A 17486-nucleotide genomic window follows, 5' to 3' on the forward strand; every position below is an offset into this window, starting at 1 on the left:
AATCTTTGTCCATCAGCCTAAGGTGATGGCAAAAGTTTGTCTCTACCCAGAGCTCTGGGAAAGGCAGAAAAAGTCCTCAGTGAGGGAAAAAAATAAACCCCAGGCCTGAGAAGGTTTAGAGGCCAAGTACATACTCCTCACTTGATATAAGAAATTTCAAGATGATTAATTAATGGAAAATTTGGTCCTAGTCCAATGATACCTCTAGAATGTCTGGCAGAATAAATGCAAAATCATATGGATAAGGGCATTTCCATAACTAACAGCAGTGGGATTTCCACAAAATCCCAAATAAAGATAAGCTCACAGTCAAAAAGTACAAAACACATAAGAAAATCATTCACCATGAGCAAAGGTCAGCAGACAAAACAAGTGGGAGGATCAGTACCCCCAAGAAGTTGAGATCATCCATCAAACTAACAAAGACTATAGGATAAGTTATGTTTAAGACTATTTATAAGGAAATAAGGCTGAGCTAAAGAAACCAGATGTTGAAGAGAACATACAGTATGATTTCAATTACATGAAGTTCAAAAACAGGCAAACAAACTCTATTGTGTTAGAAGTCAAAATGGCGGTAACACTGGGGGGTTGGTGGTTGGGAAGGGCCTTCTGGAAATACTGTATTTCTTCATGTTAGTGCTAGACACAGAGGTGAGCTCACTTTGTGAAAATTCATACAGCTAAACATTCATGATTTAAAGAGAGAAGACCAGCTAGCCAACACACTGGAAGGCAAAGAAAGGATAGTCCCATGTCCCCACCCCACAAGTGGAAGAGCTAGAGAGTGAGAGGTGGGGAAATTGCCAGTAGGGTTGGAGGGTAGGCCCAAGTGAGGTCCCCCAGTTAGAGCCTGAGCAGTCTTTTGAGGGAACCCCAGTGAAGGCTAGCGTTGGAAAATATATCATTCAAGTTACAGAGCTGCTTCTGGGTGAGCAGGCAATGGGATGAGGTCGTTAAGGAAGACTGAAGATGTCCTCAGGAAAGCAGTGTATTCTGCTGGACCAAGAGACTATCATTACATGATGTTTGTAACTCAACCCTCGTTTTACAGAGGAGAGAACTGAGGCCTAGAGAAGCAAAGGGACTTGTACAAAGTCACCTTTGTTTCCCAGTATTATTAGTTTTCCCGACAGGGAGTATGCAGATTAAAGATAAGTGGCAGGCAGAGCATGGTGACTCATGACAGTAATCTAAGCACTCTGAGAGGCTGAGGCAGGAGGACTGCTTCAGCCCAGGAGTTCAAGGCTGCAGTGAGATGTGATCGCTCCACTGTACCCTAGCCTGGATGACAGAGCGAGACCCTTTTATTCCAAAAAAAAAGATAAGAGATGACCTGGCCCAGTGGTGAAAAACAAGCCTTCAGAGCCTCACTGCCTGGATTCTAATTCCAGTTCTGCCACCTGCTAGCTGTGTGACCTCGGGCAAGTTGCCTAATCTCCATGTGCCTCAGTTTCTTTGCCTGTAAAATTGTATACAGATATTAATTGATACAACCACTTTCCACTAAATAGAGAGTTTAACCACTGTCTATTAAAGCTGAACAGGCCAACCATGGTGGCTCACACCTGTAATCCTAGCACTCTGGGAATCTGACAGGGAAGGATCCCTTGAGCCCAAGAATTCAAGACCAGCCTGGGTAACATAGCAAGAACCTGTCTGTACAAATACTTTTTTTTTTTTTTTTGAGACAGTCTTGTTCTATTGCTCAGGCTGGAGTGCAGTGGCACCATCTCGGCTCACTGCAACCTCTGCTTCCAGGGTTCAAGTGATTATCATGCCTCAGCCTTCCGAGTAGCTGGGATTACAGGTGTGCACCACCATACCTGGCTACTTTTTGTATTTTTAGTAGAGATGGGGTTTCAACATGTTGGCCAGGCTGGTCTTGAACTCCCGACCTCAAGTGATCTGTCTGCCTCAGCCTCCCAAAGTGCTGGGATTTACAGGCATGAGCCACCGCATCCAACCCTCTACAAATAATTTTTTTAAAAATAGCCAAGTATCCTAACACTTGGAGGCCAAGGCAGGTGTATCACCTGAAGTCAGGAGTTTGAGACCAGCCTGATCAACAAGGTGAAACCCTATCTCTACTAAAAGTACAAAAATTAGCTGGGCATGGTGGCAAGTGCCTGTAATCTCAGTTACTCGAGAGGTTGAGACAGGAGAATTGCTTGAACCCAGGAGACGGAGGTTGCAATTGGGTGGAATCGCACCACCACACACCAACCTGGGGGAAAAAAAGAGACTTTGTCACAAAAAAAAAAAAAAAAAAAGCCGGGCACGGTGGCTTATGTCTGTAATCCTAGCTTTGGGAGGCTGAGGCGGGTAGATCACAAGGTCAGAAGTTTGAGATCAACCCAACCAATATGGTGAAACCCCATCTCTACTAAAAATGCAAAAATTAGCCAGGCGTGGTGGCACATGCCTATAATCCCAGCTACTTAGGAGGCTGAGGCAGGAGAATCACTTGAACCCAGGAAGATGGATGTTGCAGTGAGCCAAGATCATGCCACTGCACTCCAGCCTGCACAACAGAGCAAGACTCTGTCTCAAAAAAAAAAACAACAAAAAAAAAAAGCCAAGTGTGGTCATGTGCACCTGTGATCCCAGCTACTCAGAAGGCTGAATGAAGCAGGAGGATCGCCTGAGCCCAGGAAGCTGAATGACAAGAGGCTGGGTGACAAAGTGAGACCGCGTCTCGAAAAATGTTACAAAAAAAAGTGAAACCAAACAGATACCCAAACCTTAGGACCCAGCAATTCCCCTTCTGGATACACACCCAGCACAAGTGCATTCAGATGTGCATCAAAAGCCATGGACAAGTATGGTCACGGCAGTGCTCCTGTGAACAGCCAAAACATGGGAACAACCCAAATGCCTGCCATAAGCGGAGTGGAGAAGTACCCTCTGATATGTTTATATCACACAAGACTGGCCAGCAATGGAAACTAAAAATCTACTACTACAATGGATGAAGACCACAAATGTAACATGGAGCAAAAGAAGCCGGATTATGATTCCATTTATATGAATTTCAAAAATAGGCCGGGCGCAGTGGCTCAGGCCTGTAATTCTAGCACTTTGGGAGGCCAAAGTGGGTGGATCACTTGAGGTCGGGAGTTGAAGACCAGCCCGACCAACATGGAGAAACCTCGTCTCTACTAAAAATACAAAATTAGCCGTCATGGTGGTGCCACTACTCGGGAGGTTGAGGCAGAAGAATCACTTGAATTCGGGAGGTGGAGGTTGCAGTGAGCCAAGATTACATCATTGCACTCCAGCCTGGGCAACAAGAACAGAACTCCACCTCGAAAAACAAAACAAAAAAAGACCCAAAAGTTCAAAAATAATCAAACCCATGTATGGTGGGCAGGGGGTGTGGTAACTGGATGGAAGCACAGGGTCAGCTTCTGGGGTGCTGGTATGTTCTCGATGGAGGTGTTGGTTACGCAAGTGCGTGCATATCATGAATAGTCTTTGCACTAGACACATAATTCATAGGATTTTCTCTATATGTGTTACACCGCAATAAAGAAGTTTACTTATAGCCAGGCGTGGTGGCTTAGGTCTGTAATCCCAGCCCTTTGAGGGGCTGAAGCGGGTGGATCACAAGGTCAGGAGTTCAAGACCAGCCTGGCCAATATGGTGAAACCCCGTCTCTACCAAAAATAGAAAAATTGGCCAGGCATGGTGGCAGGCACCTGTAATCCCAGCTACTTGGGAGGCTGAGGCAGGAGAATTGCTTGAACCCAGGAGGTGGAGGTTGTAGTGAGTCAAGACTGCACCACTGCACTCCAGCCTGGGCGACAGAGCAAGACTCTGTCTCAAAAAAAAGAAGTTTACTTAAGAATAACAAGGTCGGGTGTGGTGGCTCATACCTGTAATCCTAGCATTTTGGGAGGCCGAGGCAGGTGGATCATTTAAGGTTAGGAGTTCAAGACCAGCCTGGCCAACATGGTGAAACCCTGTCTCTACTAAAAATACAAAAATTAGCCGGATATGGTAGCCCACACCTGTAATCCCAGCTACTCAGGAGGCTGAGGCAGGAGAATCACTTGAACCCGGGAGGCAAGGTTGTAGTGAGCTGAGATTGCCACACTCCAGCCTGGGTGACAGAGCAAGACTCCATCAAAGCAAAACCAAAAACGGAATAGCAAGTCCTCATAGGGCTGTTATAAGGATTAAATGAGGTAATACTTATTAAGGGCTTAGAATAGTGCATGGTAATAATAAAGGCTATGGAAATGTGTGCTAATGAAATCCCAAGGTCTAGGATCAGAACCCTGCCTCTGGTTCTCCTGCCCGTACCCCTCTCTCTGAGCCCTCTTTCAAGGCAGAACACAGGGCTCCTCACACTCCCCACCCTACCCAATCTATCAAGGTGGTCTTGAGCTGGGCCCCCAGGACACCAAGGCATCAAAGGCACAGACAGCGTAAGTAACGTGCCTAAGTCCACATTCCCGATGGAACTAGAATTTAAACCCAGACAGTCTGAAGTCAAAGACGGGTTCTCTCACCATTGCCCCTAATACATGTATCTTGGTATTTCACACATTTGTAAATAGAATGTTGTGCTCTCTGATCTTGACTTAAAACTTAAAAGTACTTTATTTTCATATTTTTGTAGAGACAGGAGTTTCAGTATGCTTCCCAGTCTGAAGCTTCCCAGGCTCAAGCGATCCTCCCGCCTCAGCCTCCCGAAGTGCTGAGATTACTGGTGTGAACCACTGTGCCCGGCTGGAACTAAGTACTTTCTACAGATCAGAAAAATCAGAACTTGATTCTCAGTTACATGTAGCTCATTTCTTCTGCAGACATCTTCGATTAAAAAGACGAACAAAACAGTTCTCTACCCTGGTTCAAACAATAAACTGAGGTAAGAAATAGGACTGCTCAGCCCTGCTCTTCTCTAGCATTTCTGGGTACCAGGATAGCAAATCTGCCCAAAAACATGGTTAAGAAGAATTGATTTCTGTGGATTGGAGCAAGAAACGATTTCCTTCCCCGTGGCAGCTCAGAAGGCCAAGTACTTTCTCACCATGAATTATCTCCCCATTCTGAGCCATAGAGTGAGATGGGGATGGGTGTGGGAATAAAGAGTTGGCTGAGATTGACCTGCCCACCTCTGAGGTCTGGCTTCAAGAGAGGAAAATGAGTTGGCCAAAGGGCTGAGGACGGCGGGGGGGGGGGGGGGGCCGTGTCCAACAGCTCTGCCCTGGGGCCACCCAACCCAAAGGTACTTTCATGTTTCAGATGCCAAATTCTGTATCTATAAACACAATGTGTTTTCTTTTTCATGCTGGGGTTGGAACTATTCTTATTCGGCACTTTCTGCACCAGACCAAAAGTAAGCAGAGTGTTGAGGGCAGTGGTTTGTGACAGAGATAAGTCCTTGTCCCTCAATGTCACAGAGATATGGTTCCGAGTGGAAGGAACGACCTTCAGGTGAGAGAAGTCCCAGAAAGCCTCAGGCACCAGAGCCCTGACCCCGGTTGGGGCATAATTTCTTTTGAGTGTAGGGGTAGTGATAAGCTTTTGTTTCAAAATCCAAGGCAGTTCTGGAGGACCTGCCCGGAAACATCGGAGTGGACATTCCTGGGGAGACCACTCTTTTCAGGGAACATGGTCTCTCAAATTCTTGGCATCAGAGAAAACAAAAACCCTACAACAGAACAAATGTAGCAGGGAAACCTGATGTGGACTAAAATCCAATCCTTCCGTGGTACAGGAGCCAAATCCGAAACACGCTTCCTCCCAAGACCCTTGGCACTTCCTGTGCCCTGGACACTCGGCAAAGTGCCTCACTCTGGATACTCATCCGTATTCAGGATTAGTGCAAGTGGACACGTCTGCCCCTTCTCATGTGCACAGCCTCTTCGATGGGAACATATTTCACCTGCAGGGAGTGTATCTACTTTATACTTCTTTTCTTTTTCTTTCTTTTTTTTTGTTTGTTTTTGAGACAGCATTTCACCCAGGCTGGAGTGCAGTGACATGATCTCAGCTCACTGCAACCTCAGCCTCCCAGGTTCAAGAGATTCTCCTGCCTCAACCTCCCAAGTAGTTACGATTATAGGTGTGCGCCACCATGCCAGGCTAATTTTGTTTTGTTTGTAGAGACGGGATTTCACCATGTTGGCCAGGCTGGTATCAAACCCCTGACCTCAAATGATCTACCTGCCTTGATCTCCCAAAGTGCTAGGATTACAGGTGTCAGCCACTGTGCCTGGCCTACATTACATTTCTTTACGTGCCCACACCAAACAGAGGCACCTAACAGTAAATATTCCAGAAATGTCCATGTATACAAGGTACTTCTCTGCCTGCAGGTTGGGGAAGGGGGAGGGAAAGGTCTTCAGAAGGGGACCAACAATGGCAAATAGTTTTCATCTCATGGGCTAATTCTGCCTAAGGAGTTATATTGCAGAGTCTAATAGTGTAAGGTCATTTCTGAACTTAGGAGGAAAGCACGCTGCAATTGATTGCCAATGTCCGCCCTGGTTTAGAATGAGGGAGTGGTGGTGCATGTGTTAGGTACTTACCACAGCCACTCTGAGCAGAAACCAACAAAATCAGAAGCCCTGACAATGGCAATCAAGCAGTTAGGAAGTGGCCTCACTTTGGGGCTTCAAATATGGAATGTAGCACAGCATACACACAGGTCCTCAGGAAACTCAACATCTATCTCATTTCCTTATATAGGACTCAGTTATTTAAAGCCAGCCCTTTAAAGGTCCCTGTAGTCCTACAGATTGTCTTACTTAAGTGTGGAGTCTCTGGAATGTGTGAAAATTAGACACGACAACCAATAATCTCTCTTATCTGCAGGCAGAAAAAGACCCGGGAAAAATCTAGAAAATCTAGCAATAGCACCAGCCAGGAGGGAGCATGGATGGGCCCCCTACTAAAATATGACCACGTGCACAGAGAGCTGAGACCTCACACAGGCCAGTCCTAAATTCTCCAGGAAGACAGACTTCCAGCATCTTCCTCACCAAGGCACTAGCTGAGTTGGGAAATGAACTGGAGTGTTACTTTCTGCTTTCAAAGTTCTCACCCAATGGGGCGAGGTGGCTCACACCTGTAATCTCAGCACTTTGGGAGGCCAAGGTGGGTGGATCACCTGAGGTCAGGAGTTCAAGACCAGCCTGGCCAAAATGGTGAAACCCTGTCTCTACTAAAAATACAAAAAGTTAGCAGGGCATGATGGCTACTCGGGAGGTCAAGGCAGGACAATTGCTTGAACCCAGGAGGCAGAGGTTGCAGTGAGCCAAGATCGCGCCATTGCACTCCACCCGGGGCAACAAGAGCAAAATTTCATCTCAGAAAATAAAAGAGGCTGGGCATGGTGGCTCACACCTGTAATCCCAGCACTTTGGGAGGTCGAGGCCGGTAGATCACGAGGTCAGGAGATCAAGACCATCCTGATCAACATGGTGAAACCCTGTCTCTACTAAAATACAAAATATTAGCCAGGCATGGTGGCGCACGCCTGTAGTCCCAGCTACTTGAGAGGCTGAGGCAGAGGAATTGCTTGAACCCAGAAGACAGAGGTTGCAGTGAGCCAAGATCACCCTACTGCACTCTAACCTGGCGACAGAGTGAGACTCTATCTCAAAAAAACAAAAAAGTTCTCACCCAACAAATTTACTTGAACCCTTTAACATGGAGGTCTCCTATGCTTACAGAACTATCTTTCTTCCACTGAAGTATGAACTCATTCCGCCCTAACTGCCGTTAGTACACTCATTCCAATGGTGGCAGAAGGTCCAGGGACTGTTGAGGGTAGCCCTGACACAGGCAAGGGCAGGGCACAGGTTTCCATTGCTTGGCAGAACCCCTGAACCACAGGCACACCTGTCCCCTCAGGGGTATCTTCCTTTGTGCTGTGAGTGCCAGCAGCTGCCTCTGATAGAACTGTCCTCTGTGGAGGAGGCTTTGGGCAGGAACTGCATTCAGCAGCGGGAGAAAAAGAAAAGGGTCTGACGGGAAACATTCTACATCTCATCAATCACACGGCCACAGTCCCTTCTCTCCATCAGAGGGTGGAACTGGTACAACATAATGTATCTGAGGCTGAATACGCACCCAGCAAAGGTCTCCCAGGAGCTGGGGTTGAAGAGAGAGCCATATCTCTATAGATAAGGACTGACAATTGGAATAGGTCTCTGCCATTTGACATGGGGGAAAATTCACAGAAATTATGCAGCTTTTTTTTTTTTAGACATAGTCTCACTCTATCACCAGGCTAGAATGCGGTGGTGCAATCTCGGCTCACTGAAACCTCCAACTCCCTGGTTCAAGTGATTCTCCCGCCTCAGCCTCCCGAGTAGCTGGGATTACAGGCAGGTGCCAACACGCCCAGCTAATTTTTGTATCTTCAGTACAGACAGGGTTTTATCATGTTGGCCAAGACGGTATCAATCTCCTGACCTCGTGATCTGCCTGCCTCAGCCTCCCAAAGCGCTGGGATTAAAGGTGTGAGCCACCATGCCCAGCCAATCACGCAACTTTTAAAAGGAAAATTAAAATATATTTCTTAGTTTACAACAGAGATACATTTTTGGAGTAAGGAGACAGGAGTGCATCACTGAACTCACCGAGTTGTGCTACTCAGGTCAAACCTCATGAGAGCAGATAGCTTTGAGGTGAACGTCCGTGTCTAGGGCACTGGCCCAGGCAGCTCACTTCTTTCAAGCACTATTCAGAACAACTGTCCCTCGGAGTCGGTTATAATAGGACACGGCTTTTATGTGATCAGTCTTCCAAACAAACGCTCCGGATACCCCCTGCTCTCTCTGTATGCAACGGTGTCACAGACTAAGCCAAGATGTGCCCTGCGGACTTGTCCACACTTAGTCCCATTTGTGTAAAAACTGCCCTTTGGTGGCCAGGACATGTGTTTTTGAAAAGCTTCCGTTTCTGGTGGCAATCTGATTAATTGAAACAAAGCACACACAAACCACCTAGGACAATGCCGGGCACTCAGTAGGAGTTTGTGGTCTGTCTTCGGGATGCAGCCCCACAACCACCTTGGACGGACATTCTGAATTCCGCAGTTCCCAGGCCACCCAGACCAACGCCATGGCTTCTAAGCCTGCAGAGACCACAAGGGCTTCCAGACGACAGGCAAAATGCTGTGGGCCGCTCTACAAGTATTAGGCTTAAGTCCTGAGCATTTCAAAAGCCCTCCGAGACCTCCCGTCTCCCTATAATGAAAGGCACTGCAGAAACCCAAGGTATGATTAACACTTCTGAAAGGATGAAAAAAAAAAACACTGGCTCACAAAATATCCGTATTTGTGCATCCACAGATAAGGCTGTTTTATAATCCAGTTCCCTAGAGAGCCATTTATTTTGGTAAAGCCAGTGTGCATTGCAGACACTGTAGAAGCCATCAAGATAACACAAGTAACAATCCAGTGGACTTTTGAAGTGTAAACATAAAAGTCTATTAAGAATACAATGTGGGTTTAATCCCAAGACAAAAAATTTACTTAATGAAAAGCACAACTCATCTCAAGAAGGAAATATCGATACCAGCTGTGAGCAGAAAATGAGGGGATTCCTTCCAGGGAACATCTGAATTTCAACCCACTGCTTTTCCAATATTTACTCTGGACATAAAGTCTCAAATACTTTTCCGAGGATCTCATTTTTCTACAGGAGGAGGAGGTCAGAGAGAAGTCTGGGCAGGGCTCATAGAGTGAGGCAGAGCCTGGAAACACGCAGACCCACCCCAGAAGGCTTCCCCTGACAAACCTGCCTCCCTTCTCTGGGTGGAGCAGGGAGCGGCCTCCTGGCCTTGAGGTTCCTGATCAACAGATGCTAATGAGGACCCCAGCAGAGAACCTCACATCAGCTGCCATGGAGCCAGTAGAGATGAATGACAGCCTTGTGCTGCTGACTCATGTAAACTGTACCTAGCAGCACCACACCAGTGACCGGCCGGGTCATACCATCCCCCATCCACCTCCTCTCTTCGGCAACAATACTTTCAGCCACTTCTTGGATTTTTTCAATACGTTCTGGTGAAGCAAAGGGATGGTGAACACAAGGGTGAAAAGAGAAGGCCTTCTTAAAAAGGGAGTTCTGACTACCCCCAGCTCAGCTTCGCCACCTTTGAGGGAGCTCACAGGCCCTGACATCAAGAAAAACTTGGCCAGTAGCAATACCTGTGGATATGCCAAGAACCCACAGGAAAGTATTTAAACCCCCTTAATTCATAGGCCTAACTTCCAGCTCCCAGCAGGCCTGATGGCTAAGATAAAAGAAAACTTCTTATATACAACTTCATGTTAAGTATATATGAATATAATATAATAAGTAAAATATAATGTGAAATATATAATGCAACACAACTAGGGAACCACTCCCAGTTCTAGCAAGAAGTAATAGGTTGTTCCAGCTTTCCACCTACACATGGATGTATCACTGCCATTCATTCATTCATTCATTCATCCTTTCTTCCATCCACCCATCCATTCGTCCTATGGAAAGGCAGCACAGTGGATGCAACAGAACAAAGCACAAACATCAGGCTGGAGTCTCAGCTCCACCACCTAGTAGCCATGTGACTTTGGGTAAACCATCTAATGTTTCTAGGCCATGGTTTCCCCATCTCTAAAAGAAATACAATCATCGTCCCTGTTATTAGCATAATCAGTGATTAAATGACTAAATGAACATGAGTGCTTGGCAAAGAGTAAGTCCTCAAGGGTTAATCATCATAATGACAATAATTGTAATAATTACTATGACTATTTTTGTTTTTTGAGACAGAGTCTCACTCTTGTTGCCCAGGCTGGAGTACGGTGAGGTGATCTTGGCTCACGGAAACCTCCGCCTCCCAGGTTCAAGGGATTCTCCTGCCTCAGCCTCCTGAGTACCTGGGATTACAGGCATGCGTCACCACGCCCGGCCAATGTTTGTATTTTTAGTAGAGACGGGGTTTCTCCATTTTGGTCAGGTCTTGAACTCTCGACCTCAGGTGACCCACCCACCCCGGCCTCCCAAAGTTCTGGGATTTCAGGCGTGAGCCACCACGCCCAGCCTACTATAACTATTAAAAACAGAGGCTGAGGCAGGAGAATTGCCTGAACCCAGGAGGTGGAGGTTGCGGTGAGCCGAGATCATGCCATTGCACTCCAGCCTGGGTAACAAGAGCGAAACTCCATCTCAAAAAAAAATAAATAAAATAAAAAAATAAAAAATAAAAAATAAAAACATTCACTCATCTATAGCTATGTGCCAGGCTCCGGACTAAGCAGCAAATAATTTTAGCCTTCTGATTTTGCAAGAGTCTTCAGTGGGGCATTGGATTTCTCACAGCAACACCTCCAATATAACCTCTATCTCTTGCCAGGGATGAATGAGGGTGGACCCAAGCACCTGAGCTATTGACAGCATGAGGACATCCCCTCCATCCCCAACCCAAAGCCACATTAAAAGAATTACGAGCATTATATTGTAGGTATCTATGACCATAGGAGGCCAACCCAGCACATCTTCTTGTGTTCATCTTGCAGAGACATCTTCCGTGTGGGTTTTGGGTTACAGCTGGGCAATGCAAAGCCACAGAGTGAGTCGCAAAACAAGTTTTCATAAGCTCAACCTGTCACAAGCCAAGTGGGGGCTCATGCTGACAACTCCACAGTAAGATTAAACAGCATGCTTCATCAGGCACTAAATACTAACACAGTTCCTACGTCAGGCGGACAATGATTAAAACTAATGTCAATAATTTATGAAACACAATATGGTCTTCAGATGCTCTTTTGAAAAAAAGGGAAGGAGGGGGAAGGGCCTAGCAACCCAGGTGGTTTAAAACTGTTCATGCATTTTGCCTTGAATGTACACACACCCCCACCATGCATGGGTGCCTCTTTACACAATGAATGTAAATGCACATGTGTATAAAAGCATGTGAACACTGCTGATACATATGGGCGAAAGTATTTAGTTTTTCCACTGAGAGCTGTCAAGGCTGTAACGTTATACATGCTCTTGCCTATCATATTGTTTTGAGGGTTGTTTCCCCCTTCCCCCGGAAGAAATCCAAAAATTGCATTTAAAATATAATTGGGCTTTACAAAAGTTCATATTTTATTCCATAGAGAGCTTGACCTTGAAACAACACTGAAAAGAAAACTGGACCGAAGAAAACATATGGGATATGTGTATTCCTTAGTAATCTACAAGTACCGTGGCCCTATGTCGAAGGTCTGCTCAGTCAAATGACAATAGTGACAAATCTGTAAATTTTAGGGTTTTTTTGGGGGGTGCACAGGGTTAACCTAGGGAAGGATACCATTTTAATTTATTACAAACATGTCTCATTATTTTATAAAAGCAAAAACCAAAACACAGTAATAGGCTCATTGTTATTAAAACTGATTATAGGAATTAAAAAAATATACTTCTTTACTTTGCCGTAGTTGTAAATACTCTGGGTAGCTTGACTTTATGTGTCAACAGTGTGAAATTCACAAGAAGAGATTATGCTGGGAGGAAAATCTGAGTCTCTGATAGTACAAAGTTACTTTTGAAGGATTTATTAATGCTTTTTCCTAGCACAGTGCCCTTTAGTATCTGAGAACACCTGTCAAATACTAATTCATTCACATATCTCCACTACAGGGCCTTTTCATAAAAAGCTCGACCTTTAATTGTAAATCACCCCTAAATTGTCCCTGCTGTCTTTCTCTTGTACAGAATGATGGAAAAATCACTAAGACTTCAATTAAGACTTTATGGGAACTTCAATCTGATGTTCCCAGCTGTATCTACAAGGTATCAGAACGTCTATTCAAAAAGGAAACTATAAATAACTTTAACATAGTTGAATTGGCTTTGCTTTTATGAGATGACTGAATAATTGGCAAGATTTAAAGATACTTTAACTACTGGGAATTAAAATAACTTCAGTAAAACCCAGAAAAATATTGTTAGCCAATCATTTGTCATGTAGATTATGTACTTATTAAGCCTAATTAAACTTTTTGAACAAAAAAGGTTACTAATTACATTAGTTAATATGTTGATTGCTCAATTTAGCCAATAAAAAAAAAAGGTCAATCCAATTTGTGTGCCTAGTTAGTGCTTTGGTCAAAAGACAAAATCCTAAACTATAGAGATTATTTCAAGGGTATGACCATCGTTATAACAAACGCAGGTTACGTGTCCACATCCAAAGTGACAGCAAGGCCTGGGGGGTGGGTGGTGAACATGAACAATACCAACGCTAAGACAAATCTTCAAGCCAGTGAAATTTCACAACCACATCAAGTTTATTCGCTTAAATGTACTCACTTTCATTTGTCCAATTAGACCCTGCTGGTGATAACACAGAGTTATCTTTCATATGCACATACAAACTAAAACTGATAGCAAAACCCTGGGAATCCCTTTAAATGTCAATAAAGGGCTTTTACGCACAAAAGGAAGAAAAGAAAAGAGGAAGGAGGGGGAAGAGAAGAGATGGGAAAAACCAACATTTCTGAGGGAATTGAGCAGATCAAAGGAATTTTATTCTAGAAGACCACTAAGTCGAGTGTAACTACTCTCTCTCTCCCTGTGTGTCTCTCTGCGAAATCTTGAAAAGTGTCTTCAGACTTGGCAACTAGTTCTGACCCTCAAAAGGGGACAAACAATTAGGTCTGCAAGAGTGGGACACGAGTGTGAAAATGGAGGCCTTGCTGTGCAACCGCAGGCGGGGAGGCCGGGCGTCTTCAGACCAGGACGCCTGACTGGGCCTCTGCAGTCACCCGGCCCTCCAAGACATGTTTTCCATTCCCTTGCTCCAAAGTCTGCATCCACAGTCATGAGGCACAAACTATTCGACAACAACATGACACAATTAATCAGAACCAGGCCTCAAAACGTGTGTTTGTGGGGACCAGCAAACTTTGCAATGTGCCTCAAAGGGCAAAGCAATTGAAGAGACTCACACTGGCTGTTGGAGGTGGGGAGAGAGGGAGAAAAAATGTGTACGTTCACAAAAGATGCACACCAAATGCTACATTTACAGACTGAATAATCTTCACTGAAATAAATGTGGGATTCGGAACTTTACTTCCCATACTGAAAAGTAAGGTGTAGTCTTGCTACCTACCCTCCCCCCACACTGCTTTTTCTTCTTTTTTTTTTTTTTTCTGGGGAGAAACTGATTCCTGAGAGCTTCTGCAGCAGCAAAGTCGTGCAATTCACAAGGAGAAGGTCTCCTTTTTTAGCCTCATTTCTGACCCAGCCGTATTCACCCGGTTTTGTCAGATTTCTCTTTCAGGAAATGAAACCCTATTTAAAAAGCGAGAAGCTGGACCCTTAGTTAATTCAAAACTGTTTAATTTCACCAAAGCCTGAAGCTAACAACAACAACAAAATCTGGTATACTTTTTTAGACGGGAATTGAATTCGTTTAAAATAATTACTGAACGCTCCTTTGTAATCGGTAGATAGTAATTAATTGAAATCACATCACTCTTCTTTTGCTAACAAAAACACGCTGCTCAAAAGAGAAAAAAAAAATTGTTTCAAATCATAACAAGGCAAATGGAAGGCAGGAGTGATATTCGCCGGGTACTGAACTGACCCCAAACCGCAAGCAGTTCTTTGCCATTTCCCAAGGGATTTGTAGGTGTGGAGCTGGTGCTTCCTGGGAACTGGGCCGGGGTCCCCAACCGCGAGTCCAGCTGCAGCCGTGGGAAAGGGGTGGGTGGGTGGAGGTGAATCCCAGCGTCTAGCTCAACGAGGTGGTAAGGAAAGGAATGTTTGCGTTTGGATTCAGGGTTAGGGAGACCTGTCTGCAAATGTTCTGCCAACCCCCTCCCGGCAACATTTCTCCTGCTGTTTCATGGCTTGGCAGAGGGCACTGGGCGCAAAATCCGGCGTCCACAACGAGCGCCACGCGAGCGAGGGGACCTGCTCTCAGCCCTCCCGGGTCCCGGGCATCCGCGAACGCACCTCCCACCGTTCCCACGACCCGCGCTACTGCAAGCCCCCGCCTGCCGCCGGTTCCGACGCCACACCCCACTCACCCACGCACTCGTTGGCCTCGCGGGCCGTGGCGCGCTGCCAGGGCCGGTCGTAGTGGAAGGGCTTGCAGCGGTCGCACTCCGGGCCGGCCGTGTTGTGCCTGCAGTCGCACACCAGGCTGTCGTCGCGGTCGCGCACGCAGCGGGCCGCGTGGCCGTTGCACTTGCACCGGCCGCCCACCTGCAGGTCGGACACCGCGTAGAAGTACGAGTCGCGCGCCAGCTCCGAGTCGTCCTCATTCTCGTCGCCAAACGTGTGCAAGCGGCTGAAGGCCACGCGGATGTCGGTGGCCGTGACCCAGTCCTGCAGCACAGGCGAGTTGTCGAAGTCATGCGCCGAGGGCCGCCCGTCCAGCGTGCTGAAGGCGATGAGGCCGCCTGAGAGCGGGCGCATGTCGGTATGCGAGTCGGTGCACACGGCCTCCTGCTCGTTCTGCTTGGTGATGGGCGCGCGGTGCGGCCGGTTGTACATCTTGCGGCACTGCGTGGAATAGAACTGGAAGGGCACCCACGTGCGTCCGTAGTCCATGGACTTGTAGATGGCCATGGACTCGGGCCGCGGCGAGCAGAACTGCAGGCTCACGTAGGTCACTTCGAACTTCTTGCCGAGGGACAGCGTGAGCGTGACGTTGTGCGGGAACTGCAAGTAGTTCTCGGACTGCCAGCACGTCAGGTTGTGCGGGTTGTTGAGGTCGGTAAGGAAGGTGGGCGGGTGCGCCTTCTTCGGGTCCGACGCGTTGCAGAGGTGGCACGAGCGCAGCCGCTCCTCGCCGCGCTCGCTCACCACGCAGTAGCGCGCCGGGGGCCGGCCGCAGGTGCTGGACACGCGCACGTCCTTGCCGAAGGCCGCATTGACAAAGTCCGGGATGCAGCGGCGCGGGTGGCCGTTCTCGTCCGAGCAGGGGTCGGGCTGCGCCGCCTGGCCTGCGAACATGCTGAGCCCGGGCCCGCCGCGCACCGCGCCCACCAGGCACGCCACCGCCGCCAGCGCCGCCAGCGCCTCCCACACTGCGCGCATCATGCTGCGTCCAGCCTGCCCCGGCCCCGCCACGCCGAGGATCTGTCCGCCTGCCACAGAAGGCGCCTGCGGAGAGAAGGGAGCTGCGCTCAGCCAGCCGCCCCGCGCCCTTCAGCTCTCGGCGGGGTGGCGAGCGGGGACGCGGGCGAACGCCCAGCTTCCTGGGCACCAACCCCGCAGCCGCCCGCCCGCCTCTCTGCCCCAAAGTCCCGAGGGCGGCGAGTCCGGGGCTCTCCAAGCCCGCACCGCTCGCGCCCCTTCTTCCCCCGCAGGCGGCGAGCCGGGGCGGCGGGAGAACGCTCCGCTTCCCCGCCACCGTCGCCTCCACGCCCCCGAGGGGCATGCCCAAGCCGGTCTGCCAGTCTACGGCCAGCCCACCTCGCACCCCAAGTTTCGGGCGCAGGAGAGCTGGGGGACCTCGACCCCACAACGGCCCGCGCCCCTTCCTCCCGCAGCCCGGGGTCCCACTCAGTTGCCCCCGATGGCGTTCCCCGCCGGAAAGTCCGCGCTTGGGACTTTACCTCTGGAAGGGGCAAAAGAGAAAGAAAAGTTTGCCTGGCCCCGCCGGGGAGCCCGCGCGCCGGTCGCCGGAGAGCCTCTCGCTGGCTGCTAGCAGTCGCGTCCCGCCTCAGCGCGGGCTTGCCAGCTCCATGCCCAGCGCGGCCGCCGCTGCCCCGGCCCCGGCCCCGCCGCCGCCGCCGCCTCTCTCGCCCGAGTGACGACGCGGCCGCCCGGCTCCCGCCGCTCCCGCCGCGCTCGGAGTGCTGCCCTGCCCGCGCCCGGGGCGCACACACTCACGCTGGCCGGCGCGCACTCACACACACGCGCGCTCGCCCCCGAAGGCTCCGCCGCCGCCGCCGCCACTCGCGCTGGGAGTGAGGGGCGGAGGGGAGCGCGGGGGCGGGGGGCGGGGCCGCCGGGCGGGGCGTCGGCCAATAACGTCCGCGAGCTACCGCCAGCTCCGAGCAAAGTTTTCACCCCGGGAAAGAAGAAAGTTAAAGGGAACCGGCCCGGGACGCCCGAGAGGGAGAGCACGGGCGGGTGGGAACCCGGGAGCCCGAGAAAGAGCAGCAGAGACAAAGAGAAAGCTAGAGAGCGCCCGGGGAAACCCCGGAGAGGGGGCTGGGCCGGGCCGGGCGCGCACCCCGTGGGGGGAGGAGGGGCCGCAGGGGACTGTCAGCCTCGCCTGGACCCCGCGCCGCCCGGAGAGCCCCGCGCCCGAGGGAGCGCGCGGGCGGGAGGAGGGGGCCACTTTCTCCCTCCCAGTCCCAGCCAAACACATCTGTGTTTGTTTTCTTTGCTGCGCAGAGGTCGGGCCTTCCTCTACCCCAGCCCGATGGCCCTGGTGGCACCGCGCACAGGGCCGTGCCCCTGCGGGCACGCAGCCCGAGAGCTTGAGGAAGAGGAGGAGGATGTGACCTCTGCCTGCTCTCCAT

The 17486-nt window shown here is 49.2% G+C and overlaps 1 protein-coding gene across 1 annotated transcript in view; it reads right to left on the bottom strand.

Moving 5' to 3' along the window:
* NTN1 (netrin 1) overlaps positions 1–16727 on the bottom strand; it is a 224156-nt gene extending 207429 nt beyond the window's left edge. Inside the window, exons 1-2 of the mRNA XM_017531450.2 lie at positions 16572–16727; positions 15036–16116 (exon numbers count right to left, since the gene is read on the bottom strand). Of these exons, the coding sequence (XP_017386939.1) occupies positions 15036–16053 (1018 nt within the window). The 5' untranslated portion in view covers positions 16054–16116; positions 16572–16727. The remainder of the gene's footprint in view (positions 1–15035; positions 16117–16571) is intronic.
* Between the last annotated feature and the right edge of the window lie 759 nt (positions 16728–17486).

Source organism: Cebus imitator, unplaced genomic scaffold, assembly GCF_001604975.1.
Source record: "Cebus imitator isolate Cc_AM_T3 unplaced genomic scaffold, Cebus_imitator-1.0 Scaffold72, whole genome shotgun sequence".
Classification (NCBI taxonomy): domain Eukaryota; kingdom Metazoa; phylum Chordata; class Mammalia; order Primates; family Cebidae; genus Cebus; species Cebus imitator.